Source organism: Macaca mulatta, chromosome 17 (assembly GCF_049350105.2).
Source record: "Macaca mulatta isolate MMU2019108-1 chromosome 17, T2T-MMU8v2.0, whole genome shotgun sequence".
In the NCBI taxonomy this organism is placed as follows: domain Eukaryota; kingdom Metazoa; phylum Chordata; class Mammalia; order Primates; family Cercopithecidae; genus Macaca; species Macaca mulatta.
The window spans coordinates 39288555-39306706 of NC_133422.1; the positions used below are offsets into that span (position 1 = coordinate 39288555).

General features: G+C 31.9%; 1 protein-coding gene across 1 annotated transcript in view; it reads right to left on the bottom strand.

Moving 5' to 3' along the window:
* The window catches only part of DIAPH3 (diaphanous related formin 3), a 491959-nt gene that overhangs the window by 139734 nt on the left and 334073 nt on the right, over window positions 1-18152 (bottom strand). Inside the window, exon 25 of the mRNA XM_077973974.1 lies at window positions 3789-3924. Within this exon, the coding sequence (XP_077830100.1) occupies window positions 3789-3924 (136 nt within the window). The remainder of the gene's footprint in view (window positions 1-3788; window positions 3925-18152) is intronic.

An 18152-nucleotide genomic window follows, 5' to 3' on the forward strand; every position in this document is an offset into this window, starting at 1 on the left:
AAAAATCATGACTTGACAAAAAGCATATTCCACATATAATATGGAAAAAAGGTGATTGTATATTTGTGATGTTTTTAAAAATGAAAAAGTTATCAATAAATAAGCATGTAATAATATATTTGTTATATGATTATATGACTCACTTGGTAATAACAGTTACTTTAAGAAATCAAATACTTGGTTCTTCTACGTTAATAATTGTGTTGATTTTAAAGGAAAACTAAGGACCATTCAGAATCATCATAATTTATTGGGATTTTAGAAGAGGTCTTTCACTTTGGTGAGAAAATTATGTGTTTACAAATATTATGAAATTTGGGCTATTTTCCCTAGATTATTTTAAATCCCACAGTCTAAAAAAAAAAAAAACTCAAAGTTGACTTGCAAAAATTTCAAATGTTTTTAAAAGACAAAGTCTCATAGTAGCTTCTTAAATCATAGCTGTTTCAGCATCCTGTATCAAATGAGTTTTATTACATCTATAGCATATTCATAGGTATGATATAGATACAGCATATATCTGTATTTATTTTACAAATATATTTAAAATTATTTTAATATCATTTATATAAATCAAAGTTACTCAGACTATGCTCTGCAGAGGGCACTCCTGAAAAATGTTAAAATGTATGATGCATATGCACCTCAGCAAATTAGAGGTTTGGAAAGTCCTATTGGGTAAGGATTTTACAATTACTTGAGGCCCACCTATGACAATTTGCAGACCATGTTTAGGAAGAGATAGTACAGAAAAAGTCTAATAAAATAATCCAATAGGTCAAATAAGATGGGCTCTATGATTAATGAAAGATATAATAAAATCTTTCTGTAAATCTATTGTTAAAATTAAAAACATTCAAGCCTATTTTAAAATTAAGAAAAGAAGGTAATGTCATCAACATAAAATTACCTATTTTAAAGCAACATAAAACAGCTATTAAACACAATTGATGGCTAAATATTAGAATGGTTTTGGTAAGATTCAGAAACAGATCCTAGTATATTAAAACCTATCTATCAAATATATGAATAATTAAGGAAGAATTATAAATAAGTGGAGTAGAGTCATATTATAAATAATTAAAACTAGAAAAGAAATGAAGTTGATATGAAATCACTGAAAGGATGATTTTATAAACTTAAAGGTGATAGAAAAAAATAACAAAGGCAAATATTAAAACATCATAGAATGAAAATAAAATAGTTTTATATATGTCAAGATATAGAAATAAAAAAGCCACACTGGAAAGAGATATTTAAAATGTAAATATGAATACATACTGAGCTAACTTGTACAAATCAATAAAAAAAAGATAACACAATTCACGACAGAGGAATGAAAACTGAACTATAAACCCTTTTAAAAGTCCAACTTTAGTAATACTCAAAGAAACGCAAATTAAGATAATAAAACATAAATTTAAAATCTATAAAATTAGCAAAAATCTTTAAAAAATAAGAATATTCAACCAAGGCACAATCATAACTCAATGTTGAAAGTTGAGAAAATTAAAGTTATGCTTCTGAAAATCAATTTTAAGTATGCATCAAAAGTCTTAAAAATATCCTTTTCTATTCCATGTCCAATAAAATAATTATTTTCTATTTATGAATAAAAAGATTAATCACATTGAAAAATCAGCAATAACTATTGTTCCATGACTTCATTACTGACTAATGCAAGTTAAATTATATATGGCACATCCAGTGGAATCAATCATATAGATATTAAAAATTATAAGAATTACAAGTTATTAATAACACGAAACATTCAAAAGTTCAGCAATATAAAGTGTGACACTGAACTGCATAGCTACTATTAGAAAGCAGAAAAATTTAAAACTGAAAGAACAGTGTGCAGAAATGTTTACAGTGATTCTTTGGATAGGAAGATTATGGGTAACAGTCTTTTGATCTATTTTTTTAGGTGTTTTCTATAATGTAAATAAATTTGAAAAATAAACTCATTCTTAAAAATGAAAATTTCCTTACAGAGACACAAATTTAAATTAAAACATGACTGAGATTATACTGGAAGTTTTATTAGAATTTCTGTGTCCTATCAAGTTTCAATCTTTCAAATTGGTATAAGAGAGAATGACTGAGACACTCTGTGTGATCAGACTCTGGGCAAAACCCACAAACAATGCATCCAATCTGCCATCTAGCAACTCATCTAGATAACTTTAGCCAATGCTAAAAGAGCTAATGTTCAGGCTGGGAGTGGTGGCTCATGCCTGTAATCCCAGCACTTTGGGAGGCCGAGGCAGGTAGATCACCTGAGGTCAGGAGTTAAAGACCAGCCTGGCCAACATGGTGAAACTCTGTCTCTACTAAAAATACAAAATTAGCCGGGCATGGTGGCAGGCCCCTGTAATCCCAGTCACTCGGGAGGCTGAGGCAAGAGAATCCCTTGAACCCAGGAGGTGGAAGTTGCAGTGAGCCAAGAACGCGCCATTGCACTCCAGGCTGGGCAAGAAGAGCAAAACTCCATCTCAAAAACAAATAAATAAATAAATAAAGAGTTAATGTTCAAACACCAGAATCTTCTGTAAGTTAGGAAATAATATATTAATTTAAAATTCTTTCCAGAAGCATATTTTAAAAATAAATACTAAATCTTTCTGATCTCCATTTTCATTCATACTTAAAAATAATTCTGAGAATATTCCCTGAATTTCAAATATAAACAAGAAATTGTGCTTAGATGATGTTTCTTCCCAGGAAGAAACAAGTGCAATACGTTAAGGTACTCCGTTCACTTTAGTAAGCACAAAATATACCTGTAAAGTGAAAGTAAAGAAGGCAAAGTAGGCATCTCTGTCTATTCCTGGGGAAACCTGAGGTGAATTTGCAACCCTGAATTGTAAACTATGGTGATTTAGCAGTGAAGCGGATGGATTTTAATTAAAGCCTTGTTCAATCCTTACTGACTTGGAAGTAGAAAAGCCAAATTTTTCAGGGAATGAAAGTATAACTACATTTTACATAATTCTTTTGCTTCTAAATAAGTGGTATCTTTTAGCTTCTTGAAATACATACATACATATGTTTCTGTAAAATTTCAGTACCAGACTCTAAAAGATACTTTGAAACATATTGACAACAATTTTGTCATGTTTACAGGGAAAAAAAAGTATCCAAAATGTTCAGACTGCTTTTTTCTTTTTGTTGTTTTTTTGAAACAAAATCTCACTCTGTCTCCCAGACTGCAGTGCAGTGGCAAGATCAAGGCATACTGCAGCCTCAACCTTCCAGACTCAGGTGATCCTCCTACCTCAACCTCCTGAGTAGCTGGGACCACAGATTGGAATACACATAAATTCCATCCATTGCAATTGGCTAATATTTCACTTAAGTCTCTTTCTTTTAAACAATGTTTATCCTCCATCACTTTTTTTCCCTCCCTTGGGATATTTTGTTGAAGAAACCAGGTTACATGTCCTATAGAATTCTCCACAGTCATTTTCTGATAGTTACTTTATTAACTGACATACATTATTAAAGATTGCTTATTGAGTTAGTAATGAAAGAAACGTGAATACGCTGGAAGCAAAACAGCATAACAGAGGACCAAATCACCTATGACCATTAGAATGAAGACACTACACTACTTGTTAGTAAATGGAAGGGAGAAAAGACCATAAAGAAACAATTGTTCTGTGGTTTAATTACAGAAACAAGTGATTGTATTTTCCTTTTTCACTAAGTTCATTAATATGCTAATAAAGCAGCCAGTATAAATCTTAAGTATACATAGAATAAATAGCAAATTTGATAGTACTCACCAGTCTTCACTTCTAATAAACGCTTTTTCTTTTGTTGGCGTTCAAGTCTTTCTCTCTCTGCTAATTCTTTAGCTATTCTGGCACGTTTTTCTTTTTCCTCTGCTTCTCTTTTTTTGATGTTCTCCTTTATTGCTTGCTATTACAAAAATTTTTGAAAAATGATCAATTTTAACCAGTGATTCACCCCAGAAAATGGAAAATTATCTATTTGAAAATATACTTAAGGTAGAGACATGATTATCTTTTAGATAATGGTGAGTTTTGTTAGTAATACATTCTTCTAAAAGGTATGCACAGAAACCCTTGTTAAATATGTTAGGTATCTATAAATACAACTGTTATTAAACTTAAACCTGCATCTTTAAAACATCTACATCTTGATGGAATTAACTAACTAAAAGGGAGATGGGAGACAGAAACTGAAAATAAAACAAGCATTTAATTCACAAATCAAAACTTTTACCATATACATTTCCAAAAGTGTCTAGCAACTGAATTAGGGTTTTCCATATATTCTTTGCAAAGCAAATTGTCAAGTACAAGACAAATTATCAAATTAAAAACATGATAAAAGAAGTGAAATCTTGTAGTGGCTACTTTTTATTATAATCATATATGAATTTTTCTCATATAGAGAGAAATATCGTAAAGATAACCAAAGAAATGTTTGTCATTTCTAAGCCAGGTCCTCTGGCTATTGATCAAAACTAATAATAACATGCTAATCATAAGAAGATCTCAATAGATATGTGATTATTTGTTTAATTTCTTATTTCTTAAGTGTTACACACATCAAGAAATGCCCCTCATGTGGCATTAAGGGAAATTAGCAGGTAAATATGGGGTTTTCAAGTGCCAACAAAGAGAGTAACATTATATTAAATACCAGTGAAACCAAACAGGTTAACACACTGGAAGTTTATCACCACTGGTACTAAATAGAAAAGTGTGTAATTAAACTATAACAAGTAGGTGGTTTATGTTGTTTTGGGGGAAGGCTTTTATTTCTTTACTGTGACATTCTTTATTTTAACCCTAGAGTTAGCACAAGTTCTTCATTAAAAATCAAATAATAAAGTTTAATATTTTTGACCAACAACAAAAAGAAACAAAAAGCATAGAGTAGAGGGGATAGTAACTCATGCATGCATTCATCCATCCATCCATCCATCCATCCATCCATCCATCCATCCATCCAATTAATACTTACTGAGAAACTACTAAATAGTATTGTTGTAAAGTGGAGGAGAAAGAAAAAGAGAGAGGAAAGGAAGGTAGAGAGGGGAGAAGGAAGAGTGCATAAGAGAGGACACTAAAATAAGTTTACATTCTATATGGTAGGGTATCGCAGGAGGCAGAGATAAATAATAAATAACAACAACAAAATAAGAGTGCTGTGATAGCATTCCTGAGAGGTTACTTTACATTAGGTAGAGAGATAAGGTCTCACTCTGACTTGATTCAAGCTGAATCTTGAATGTCAAGGAGCTAGGTAAGTGACGATCTAGAACACATCAGGCAGAGGGAACTGCTAATGCAAAGGCTGCTGGTGGGTTTAGGAGACAGAAAGAAAGCCAGTATAAAGGTATAAGATGAGGTCAGGGAGGTATGCTAAGGCCTGATCCCTCAGGTCTTCTAGGCCAAGATAGAGAGGCTGGATTTTCTTTTAATGCTTCTGGAAAATGACTACAGATTTTCAAGCAGACAAGTGCAAAACTACGTACACTGAGATACAAGCACCAACAAAGCACCTTTGTTTTGAACTATCTTTTCAAAGATATTTGCATAATGAACAGTATTTGAAGACAGATGTAGTATCTCCCTCCTGAGCTAAGGGGTTTGTTACTGCCCAGAATGATAAACTGGAGCAAAGGCTGGACAGTCTTACTACCTATTATAAAAGACTGCATTCCCTAAATTCAGGATTTCCCTCCAATGACACAAACCACTATGGATGCAAGTGTCATCTGTCCGTTTCACATAGCCCTGTGGGAGTACGGGTTCAGAAACCTAAAAACAAAAAATTGTTTAATCTGGCTATTGTTATTGTGTGAGTGGCAAAGAATTCTTTGTCTCTGACCCCAAATGAATGAAATGGTATCAAGTTAACTTGTTAGCCTGTTAGTAGGTAAACTCTCAAACTCTTCACAGTTCTTGACATATATAAATGATAGTTATTATTGCCAAGCTATAAAATACCAGCTGCAATACTAGATACTTTATTATGCAATCCCTTTAATTCTCAAATTGGATTCTGCATTCTCTAATCTGGCCCAGAGTGGTTAAATACTTGTTTACTGTAATAAAAGTAGTTAAGAGGCAGTAAGTTGCAAGATTTGAAAGCTAGCTACAGTCAGTGGTTTTCTACCATATTGCTTCATATTATGGTCATGTATATTAAGAGGCAGCTAATGAGACAAAAGTTGTAATAAAAATCAACATAAGAGGCTGGGCATGGTGGTTCATGCCTGTAATCCCAGCACTTTGGGAGGCCAAGGCAGGTGGATCACGAGGTCAGGAGATTGAGACCATCCTGGCCAACATGGTGAAACCCCACCTCTACTAAAAATACAAAAATTAGCTGGGCATGGTGGCACACACCTGTAGTCCTAGCTACTTGGGAGGCTGAAGCAGGAGAATCACTTGAACCTGGGAGGCGGGAGGCGGAGGTTTCAGTGAGCCAAGATCACACCACCACACTCCAGCCTGGCAACAGAGCAAGACTCCATCACACATGCGCGCGCGCGCACACACACACACACACATACATACATCAATATGAGAATGGTAGGAGAAGACAATCATGGGTTCAAAGACAAGTGTGTATATTTGTATGTGTGTGTGCATGCATACTCATGTATCTATGTATCTATAAGGGAGATGGGGTAAGAAGATAGGTTGTGATAGAGAAAGGATAAGCAAATATTCAGGAATAAAAATTGTATTTCTTGCTTGAGAGAAATTAACAAGAGGAACCTACAATAAATAAATAATATATCATGTAGCTTATTTATGAGTCTAATTAAGGTATAACATTTTCTGATGTGAATTTTCTACTCTAATGACTGAATACATTTAAATGTGAGTACATAATAGGCCATCTGCTATCAGATACAATTGCCACACCCTTTTAGCATTCCCATGGGTAATAAAAAGTCAAAATTACTTTTCTAAGACCTATAAAAACAATGTTTACATTTAGAAATAAGGTCTGAAGAGGTACTTAAACCTATTTTGTTTTATGAAAAATGCACTATTGATTTTCATTTAAAAATCTACTTCATTTAAAACATAGCATATTCTGATATTATAACTATTAGAAGAATTTTAGCTGAAAAAAATACCAATAAAGAACACAGACATAGGTGTTCAGTCTGAGACTAATATCCCAGTTCAAACAGTAATTTGAGATTTTCTTTTATTCTAAATGTTAAGAAGTAAAAGTAGCTTAAAACAGAAAAGCTTAATAATTAAAAGAGAACAATATTATTTTGGATGTGACTGCCTCTCAGTGACTTCCATCCTAAATTTGAATTAAGAAAGAAAAGTTAAGGGTTAGCCAGATATAACGATAATTGACTATAAGACAAAAATTTTTTAAAAACATCATCTTTTCTTGACCTTGTTTTATATTTAGTCAACTGACAAATAAACTGCACTGCCACCAACTACTTTCAGCTACACTTTGCCTAAAGAAATTCTTTGAGGGTTACTTGCCAGATAGAGTTTGGTGCAACCCCCTTACCCTCGATGTAGAATGATAACCACCATTCTATTCTCCATTTCTGTAAGTTGGACTTTTTCATATACCACACATAAGCAAGATGATATTATGTTATTTGTTTCTCAGTGAATGGCTTATTTCACTTAACATAATGTCTTCTGGTTTCATCTATGTTGTTGCAAATGACAGAATTTCCATTTTTTCGTTTAAGACTGAATAGTATTCCATTGTGTATATAAACCACATTTTAAAAATCCAATCATTCATTGTTGGAATCAACATTTTTGAACAGTAAGGTGGAGATCCAATTCATTTTTGCCCATCCTTTGTCCATTAATATGCAAAGTCACTTCTTTTGGATTTCAATTGGCACATGTGTGTTGATTTACGGCTCTTTTAGTCCATTTGATCAATATATCCATGTCTTCAAGAATAATACTCTATTTTAATTATTATGGCTTACATTTTATTTTTCTTACTTAGGAACGTCTTCCATGTCCTTGGGCCTTTGCTCTTCCATCCATATTTTAGAATAGACTTGTTAAGTTTTGTTGAAAAGGACTATAAGGATTTTTAATTGGTATCTTCACAATTTTGAGTCTTGTATCTGTGAACAGCATGTGGCTTTTTATTAACTTGGATCTTTAAAAAAGCCTTTAGAAAAAAAACTCATTTTCTCCATTCAGGTCTTGGACATTTTTGTTAGATTTACTCTCTGTACCTTACATTTCTTTTGCTATTGCAAATGGTGCCTTCTTTAAAAATTATGCTTTCTATTGTTTTATAACATATAAAAAGGTAATTTTTACTTTATGTAGAGATGGGGGTCTTGATAATATTGTCTAAGCTGGTCTTGAACTCCTGGGTTCAAGCGATCCTCTCACCTTAGCCTCCCAATGTGCTGGGATTACAGGGATGAGCCACCTCACCCAGCCTAAAAAATGTAATTTTTATATATACTACTGATAATTTTTATTATTTCTGATAGTTTTTCTATAGGATTTGTTTTTGCTATTCTTAGAGTGCTATAATGTCAGCTTGATTTTCTCCCTTTTCAATCTTTACATTTTCAACTCCTACTTGTCTTATCTTACTATACTGACTAGGAGTTAGATTCCAAGTATTAGGTTAAAGGGTTTCCTTTGACTCCTTTCCTACTTCGGAGTAGGGTGAAGGGCTAAATTAGTTCATGGTTCTTGTTTTGAAATCTGAGTAGGATTTTCTGACTTGACTGAGAGAAATTTCACAATTTTTTTCCCATTAGACTCAATATAGTAAATTATATTTATGAATATTCTAATATTAAGCCATAATTTCACTTCTGGGATAAACTCAACTTGGACAGGAAGAATTTATCTTTTCGAACATTTAGTCATAAAATACATTTTTGTATTCCATTTGTTTGAGATAATCATTTCATTAAAATTTGGTAAAATGTATCTGAAAAACTTCTAGGCCAAGTATTTATTTTGAAGATTAAAAGTCATGAAAATAAAAATTAGTTATAGAACTATTCGTGCTTTCTATTTCTTTTAAAGTAATTTCAATAAGTTATGTTTTTCTAGGAACTTACCCATTTCATTCACCTTTTCCAATACTATCCTACAAATTTTTATAGAAAGCTCTTCTCTTTTTACTATTTTCTGTATCTTTAGTTACATTCCTTTTTACATTCTCAATATTATTTCTCTTCTCTTTTTTCTTGATTAATCTTTTTAGCAATATATCGAATTAACTTGTCTTTTCAGAATAACCTCATTTTTGCCTGTTAAGTTTATGTCACTTTTTCTTTCATTTAATCTTTCATATCCCTCCTTCTGTTTTCTCTAGGATCATATAAATCCTTTTTAAATTTCTAAAGTCAGATGCTTATATCTTTAAGTCTTTCTGATAAAAGCTTTTTTATTGACACATAATACATGTACATATTTTGGGGGTGCATATAATCTGATATATTTATATAATGTGCAAAGATCAAATCAGGGTAAATGGAACATCCATAACCTTAAATATTTATCTTTTCTTTATGTAGGAACATTTGACTTGTTCTCTTAAGCACATATGGTATAAATTTCTTTATACTACTTTTACTGCATCCAGCAAATTCTAAAGTGGGGTATTTTTAATATTGTTCAAGTATAATTGTTTTCCATAATTTCATCTTTGACATATGGCTTTTTAAATGTGTTTTTAGAATTTTCAAAATAGAGGTTTTAAAATTTCATCCTTTTAATTGTATTTCTAATTTCATGTCATTGTGGTCAATAAATAAATAAAACTGACAACTGAAAAATGTATTGAGATTTATTTCATGGTCTCTAGTACATAACCAATTTTATAAAAGTTCAACTTGTACATGAAAAAATGTGTATTCTTTAATTATTGAGTTTGAATTCTATATACACTAATCAAATCAACTGTTAATTGTTTAACCCTTGTCTTTAATTATATTTTTCTGCTTATCAGTTAAGTTAGAGAACTTTGTTGAAATTTCCTAACATAATCCTAAATCTGTCAACTTATCCATATAGTTTATTAATTTTTACAATGTCATTTTGGGGCTATGTTATTAAGCACATGCCATTTTTAAATTGTTGTATCTTTCAGGTGAATTAAACTTTTTGTTGTCATGAAGTAATTAATGTCTTGAGTCAACTGTACCTATTAACATAGTTTCCCTCTTCCTTTTGATTAATATTTGCCTTATATTTCATTAACTGTCCTGTTACTTCAAACATTTCTATATCCATAGGTTACAGGGGGGTCTCTTATAAAGAGCATAAAACTAGATTTTATTTTTTATATGATATTACAGTCCTTTAAAAAAATTATTGTGATTTATAAAATGTTTGTTTCCATCTATTTGTCTAGCTTTAGCTATGCAATTACTTTTATTTTTCCTCATTTTTTTTTTTTTGGTGTGTCTTCTTAGTCTATTTCTCTCACTACAGTTTAGAATTTATACTTGATATTTCTATCCTTTCACTGGTTATCCTTGTATTTTTATTACACAAATTAGCAACTTAACTAGACCTAAAGTTAATTAGTATCTATATCTCCCTTTCTCCCTTGAATAAACAAAACCCAAATTCTAAATCTCACTCAATTTATAAATTTATATAACATTGTTTTATTGTGTACTTTCTTTACATTTGTTTTCATAATAGCTATGGCTTCTTATCTCTCAAATCTTTTTCTTCTTCTTTTTTTTTTTTTTTTTAATTTGTTGCTTCTTAAAATACAACCTTTAAAGCAGAAGCTAGCAAACTACAATCCTTAGATTGACCATGTATTCTGTAAATAAAGTTTTACTGGTACATAGCCACAGCTGTTTATTTACATATTGGGCATAACTGCTTTTGCACTGTTACACGAGAGTTGCAACAGAGACTGTATTGCCTGCAAACCTGAAATATTTACTATCTGGCTACTTAAGAAAATGTTTGACAGTCTCTTAAAAAAAATCTTTTAACATAAAGATGTTGATGAAAAACACTCTTGTTTTTTGTTTATCTACGGATAGTAGATAATTCCACCTGTGCTCTATAAAGATCTTTTGCTGTATACCCTAAATTAGAAGAACATTTATGTTTGTGCATCACTTAAAGATCTCACTCTCCTTAGCCTTCCATTTTTGCAGAAAAGTAATCTGTATCTAATTGTTGTTGCGTTGGGGGTCATATCTTTTCTCTCTGGCTGCAAATCTTTTTGACTTTAGTGTTCTGCAGCTTCATTATTTATCTGAAGTGAGTCTCATTTTATTTATCTGGCTTGGTATAAGTTGCATTTCCTATTCTATGGATTCCTGATCTGGAAAATTCTTAGCCACCATTTTGAATATTGTCTTTCATTCTTTTTGAGTCTATTCTTCTGAGACTTTAATTATACAAGTGGTAGGCCTTCTCATCCTGTTCCCCATGTTTCTTAAGAAGTATTTTACACTTCTAATTATACCGTCTCCCTGGTTTGCACTCTGGACAATTTATTCAAAGGTATTGTGCAATTCACCATTTCTATCCTTAAGTGAACATAACCTGCTCTTTAATCCACTGAATGTTTAATTTCAACCATCACACTTTCATTTCCATACATTCTATTTGTTTTTTTCAAAATTGTTCATTTTTAGTGTTCTCCTGTTGCTTTTTCTCTTTTTAAAACTTTAATGTTAAATTTCCTTAAATATTTCATATATTGATACTAAATATCTGGGGTCTTGGAGGCCTATATGTATTAACTTTTTCTGATCATTTCACCACACAATCCCTGGTTTCTTTGTATGTTTGGTGGTTACGATTGAGTGTTCTCACTTAATTGAACTTAATTTGTGAGACTCTTGAGGATCTAAATTGTAGGTCCTCTGGCACAGATTTGAATTTGCTTCTGTAAATAACCAAGGATCATTTCTAACCTGAATAACTTTAATTTGCTTTTGTCACAGGTTTATTGTAAACGTTTTATTCATTGTATTCACCAAGTTGTAGTCTTGTTTTTCATTTCCCAGGGCAAGCCTAGTTTTCCCCTTTGCTCACCTGTGCTTATTGTTCAGGTTTCAACTTCATTCTTTCTCTTTAACTACTTTTGCCTTGGAGATTTCCCTAATTTTCTCACAGGACAGCCACGTTTTTAAAATAGTTTGTTGTATTTTGGTGGCATGGATTTTTAAGAGTCCCTAGTAAATTGTATTGTGATAAGCAAAGTCCTCAAAAATATACTGTTTTATAGGGTTGAACAACACAGAGATCTTATTTTTTTAAAATGTTCATATAATGCAGCAGCTCTTATTCACTATGTATTTTGGGGGATACTTTATACATGTGTGTTTCATGACCCAAAGGTTATAAACCAAAAAAAAAAAAAAAAAAAAAAAGGTAATTGGACAGCCATATCATATGAGTCCTGAACAAGCACTCAAAAAAAAACACTGTGGAACTGAAGATCAAGAATGTCTTCAAGAATACATTAAGTATGACATTTCGCCACTTTTAGAAGTTGTAAAAAAAAAATCGATCTGAGCTTATTGCTGCATATTATAAAGACAGTATAATTATAAGGGGGTAGAAATTGAAATTATATTGTTTGGTTTAAATAACCACCTAGCACTAAATAGCTGTGTGACTATGTCTCAGTTTCCTCTACTGTAACATGGACAAAATAGTACCTGCAATATAAGGATATTTTAAGAAATAAATGAGATAAAACATGTAAATAGCTTATATCATTGCTTCACACATAAATTTTAGCCTTATATAAATGTTAACAAGAATTATTTCTTTATAATAACATCAATAATTTTTTTATTATTACAATATCATTAATGAAATGCCTCAAACACATTTATCCAGCAACAATTCAAGAAAAAACATTTTCTGGCTTTTATCAATTATATATGCTTCCATCAAACATATGGGGGAGTGCCAATTTTCATAGTTCCTATGAGAATATGAATGCTTTCTATTCAGAGATGTTGGAATACGATGGTACATTGAGTTGATCAGGAGTAAAATGGTTGCATCCAATACAAGCTGTATCACTTGGCAGGGAAGCTATAGTGGCGAATTAAATATGGAAGGCAAGATGTAGTTCTCAACCTCAAGTCTAGCTATTATACCTCTAAAGATTTAATTTACATATATATGCACATTGTTTTTAATATTCTAAATCTAATGTTCATTATGATATTTCATTCTGGAAAATAAGAGTTAGCTCTCCTGTGTTTTCTCCACAAAAGTACTGCTTTCACTTGCAATTAGACATTCGTAAAAAATTAACTTAAAACACTGCCCAATAATACAATTAACATTTGTTTTATATTTTTCCCTAAAAGTACAATTTAAAATATCAATGTGTATTTTCCCCTCCTTCCAAAAAAAGCATCATAAACAGCCTATATTCCAAATATGCCTTTACTTGACAGGTATATCAGTCTAATTTTATGTTATAAAATAAAATTTTAATAAAACATGAAACATAAAAATGATAGCATTAAATACAAGTAGGCTGCCATAGATTCTGACTTTTTGATCGTACTTCATCTCTATTTGAGTCTTAGTCCATTTAAATAGATTCACCTATCCAGCTCAACATTTTTCAACATGATATCCTGTATATTTTTGTGGCACAGAAAACTAGGAGATTTAATTATTTGAAAAAAAAGTTGAAAAGCTTATGAGTGTCTTCTTGTTCAGAGTTCTATTTCATTCAATATTAATGGATACTCAAGCTATACAAGTCAGGGATCTCTTTCGCACAGATTTCACTCAACTCGAAAATCTTTACTTTTTCCTAAGTATTCAACTAAATGAGATTAGATTAGACAAACCTAACTTAAATCTCCATGTTTTCCAGGGGAGTGACTGTTAGGTACTATGAAAACAAGACTAATTTTCTCAAGGTAAACAAGCACATGCAGGTCTCACACATTCCCACTAAACACCTTGCTTAGGGTTATTTAACTTTAAGAAAAGGCAATGCTTCACCATACTTAATTACTACTTTCTAGGAACTCCTGATGACTTCAGCTTTAGGAATAAGTGGAAAATATTTTAATTTGGAAAAAAATCCTTAAAAATACATTTCTGTATTCTCATAAATATTCCTGTAGTGGAACAGGAAAAAAATTTAAAACATTAATACTAGTCACCAAAGTCTGTAAGAATATAGAAATTATGTGATCCACTTTTCAGTTTTCCATTAAAATTATTTTCTTTGGTAACTAAATGTAAAACTGTAAAAATTTTCCCAAAGTGCCAAAAACAAACAATAAATTATAGCTACTTTGTGGAAAATAAGTTTATTGTAATAATTACAAGGTAGATGTTTTAGAAAAAAATCTTTAATGACAGTAAAATTAATCAAAATAATTCTTCTAGTATTACCAAATCCAATTAAAAAACTGCTATCAATGAAAACAGGAGAACATGATATACTGTGCTCTGGCACAAACAATTCATCATCTTAACATTCAATATGCGTTGCTATTAGTTGAACTTTTATGACCGTGAAACTTATGAAAATGGGAAACTATCCTTTGAGGAACAAACTAGAATATCCCAAAGGATGTGCAGGTGCTGATTAGTAAACTGTCTCAGCTTAAGTTGCTATTTATTGTGAAATCGGTCTCAGGCAAAAACAACAAATTACTTATTAACCCCTCAGGGATGTAACATTACTGGTCCTTCTTAACTTTGCTATGAGTTTCTTTGCAATTCCTTCCACACTTCTCAAAATTTTCAAGTAAATGAGATACTTCAACCTATTCACATTTCTTTAATAGATAAAGTATAAGATGTTTGTAATAAGGTTTTTCCCAGAGTATAATTTGATTTCCCATTGTGTGTTCTGTTCCCTTTTGTTCGGAAGTACTATACAATAAAAATATTATTTCTATCTCCCAATTACGAGGCTAAATACAAGCACAGCTAGCTATGCACAAGATGGCAGTCATAGTGTGCTTAAAGGTATGCTTGCTGATAAGGCAGCAGTTTTTTGAGTTGCTGCTAATCACCTATTCAAGACAAACATCCAACTAAAGTCCCACTAGTCTCAAATGAACCTAATTTATCTATTTATTTATTTTATTTTTATTTATTTTTTTTTTTTTTGAGACAAAGTCTCGCACTGTCGCCAGGCTAGAGTGCAGTGGTGCGATCTCGGCTCACTGCAATCTCTGCCTCCTGGGTTCAAGTGATTCCCCTGCCTCAGCCTCCCGAGTAGCTGGGATTACAGGCGCGCACCACCATGCCTGGCAAATTTTTTTGTGTGTATTTTAGTAGAGACGGGGTTTCACCATGTTGTCCAGGATGGTCTCTGTCTCCTGACCTCATGATCCACGCACTTGGCCTCCCAAAGTGCTGGGATTATGGGCCTGAGCCACCATGCCTGGCCACATAAACCTAATTATGTTTAAAATATAACATAAAAAATAGCCTTAACTTAACCTGTATCCTCTCTATCTCTCCCTCTCCTCTTGTCTCTATGTGAGGGTGTATGAGAATAATCTAGAAAAGGCCACTGCATCTGATGTACAAAGAACATACCATTTTATTCAATTTTGTTTGTGGTATTCTAGGTTAATGTCACCTTTTTAATTACATGAGTTAATATATCTTATTATTATGTATTAGTTATTAAGTTGATTTCTTTTCCCTACACTATCAATCTATTTTTATTCTCACTACCGTGTTAGAATAATCTAGGCATTACCTTTTGCTACATTATTTCAGGGAACAAACAAAATACTTAAAATGTGGAAAAGAAATAAAAATTAGCAGTCACTTACTCATACAGAACCTGGCAGTCAAATCCAGTTATTATCCCATTTAGCAACGCATAGTAAGAATAAATCTTACCAAGAAAGAAAGAAAAGTAAGCCAATTAGTAAGGTCTGTTTTTATTGTGAAGAACTTAAAGATTAGGAGAACCTATCAGAATTAAATTATTTTTCAAAGTTGCAAACTCAAAATATTCAGCACCTGAAATTGATCTAATTCCTTAATAAACAGATACTAAAGGATAATAAGAAAAACAGTCTTATAGTTAGCATATTTATTTTGTTCTAGGTTTGGAGCATTATAGCTCCAAGTTTGATCTCAGAATAACAAAGGTGCTAATGAAGACATAAGTCTTATGTGAAAAGACTCCAAATACAATTTTCAAGTTGTAAGCCCACCAAATTAAGCAAGGATAGAAGATGCTTCCTATTATAATTGCACAAGCTGGCTCAACACTCAACCACAGGACTTGTACATGATTTTCCTTCCTCTAACACATATAATGAGTCAATCTACAAGATTTAGGAGCACACAGGAAATGCTTAGTGCTTTGACATTCCTTTTGATGATCTAGTTGGTCCACATAGTAGTCAGCACAAATGGCATTTAGAGTTGACAAGGATCAAATTTGTGTAATCTAAATGATTTGGCAAAATGAGTTTTGTTCTGGCTGTCCTCCTTATCAAAAACAATTTTACACTAAAAATATCCTCTGACTGGATGATTTCATTTTTGTTTGGCACTTCACTACTTTAGTCTGAGAATTCAGTAGAATAATAAATTATACTTGATCAACAGATGCAGCAAGATTAACTGAGTTATAATTGATTTTATATTTGTTCACAAGATAGATTTCAATTTTATAAACCAAAAATTGACTTAAAGTCGGCAAACAGCACGAATGACAAATTTTTACCTAAATGAAACATAACTTTAACAAAACTGTAGAAATACTCTAAAGCCAGAGCTATACATGCAAAATAGGTCGCTATTTATTTCACAGTATTCTATATGGGAGCATAAAAATAAAAAAGGATAAAATACAGTATTGATCCTGTTATAATGAGATTGAAAATGTAAAATTACTAGACTTCTATTATTTGTACATGGATAACTTGTTTTGAAGGTATATGTATGTTATGTGATTTGATCTTCAAAAAGTAACATCCCTAAGAGATGCATGCTGTTGTTATCAGAAAACTGAGGCTCAGTAAGGTTAAGTAATTTGCCTATACTCATATCACTAATAATCTACAGAGATGGGACTCAACTCCAAGGTGCTCTGATGCCAGGACTTGCATCTCAACCACTGCTGTATTCCCACTAGAACGGCAAACAGCAAAACATCACTATTAATAACAAATGAATTGGCTGAGGCCTATCATAGGCAGGTTTCATCAATCATGCAAGATTTGAAGAAAACAGGACTAACCATGTCTCTCTTTGATTGTCATCACAGGCAATTCAGATGGGAGTTATATATAGGAAATTAAGTTACGGGAGAAAGAGACTGGATTTTATGAACTAGAAAATAATAACTACAAAGTTTGGCACATATGTCTATACCCATATACAAAAAAAGAGAATACCAATATAATGCTTCTCCATCTATTGTATGCAAAAATGATCTTTTTTTAAGGCAGGGATTTTTTTTGTTGCCCTCTAAATCCTAAACTCAAAGTGGGGTTTCCAGATATTCAACGTCTTAGAAACTATGATTAAGAAAGGAGTGTAGTGGCCTTTTTCAGTACTTTAAAATCCCAACAGGAAATGTTCATGTGCTCAAAAATAAGTCACAGAAATAAAAAAAAGTATTCTCTATGAGAATAGGTGATACTGCAAACTCAGAGACTCCACATAATAGCTACATATGTCTAACTAAAACAGAAAAACGACACATTTTTAAGAAGTATAATTTGGTAGAAAAATTATTTTGAAATAGGTTACCTGTAAGGAGATCCGTAACAAAGGAGTGTGAAGAGGATCAAAGCATTAGGAAGAATTTCTTTAAGATGAGATGTTAAGCAAAACAAATAAGACATCAGATGAAATTTGCTTAAGTAGCTAAAAGCGTTATACCGTGCTAATAATTCTGGATAAAGAAAGAGAATAGTAAAAGAACTTTCAGTAAAGTTGGGTTAATGGATTAATTAGTACGGGATTCTACTCGTACTAATTAGGAGAAGCATCACCCGGATAACAGAGCATTAAGGAAGAGACCATGTAGTTTGGGGTATGTGAGAAAAAGCAATTAGATCAAAATCTTCTAATACGAATGGAAAGTGGGAACAGTACATACATTATGCTTCAAAGCCACAGTGACCAATGAAAGGCAGAAAAACTAAGTTTAAACTCCAAGGACAAACATGA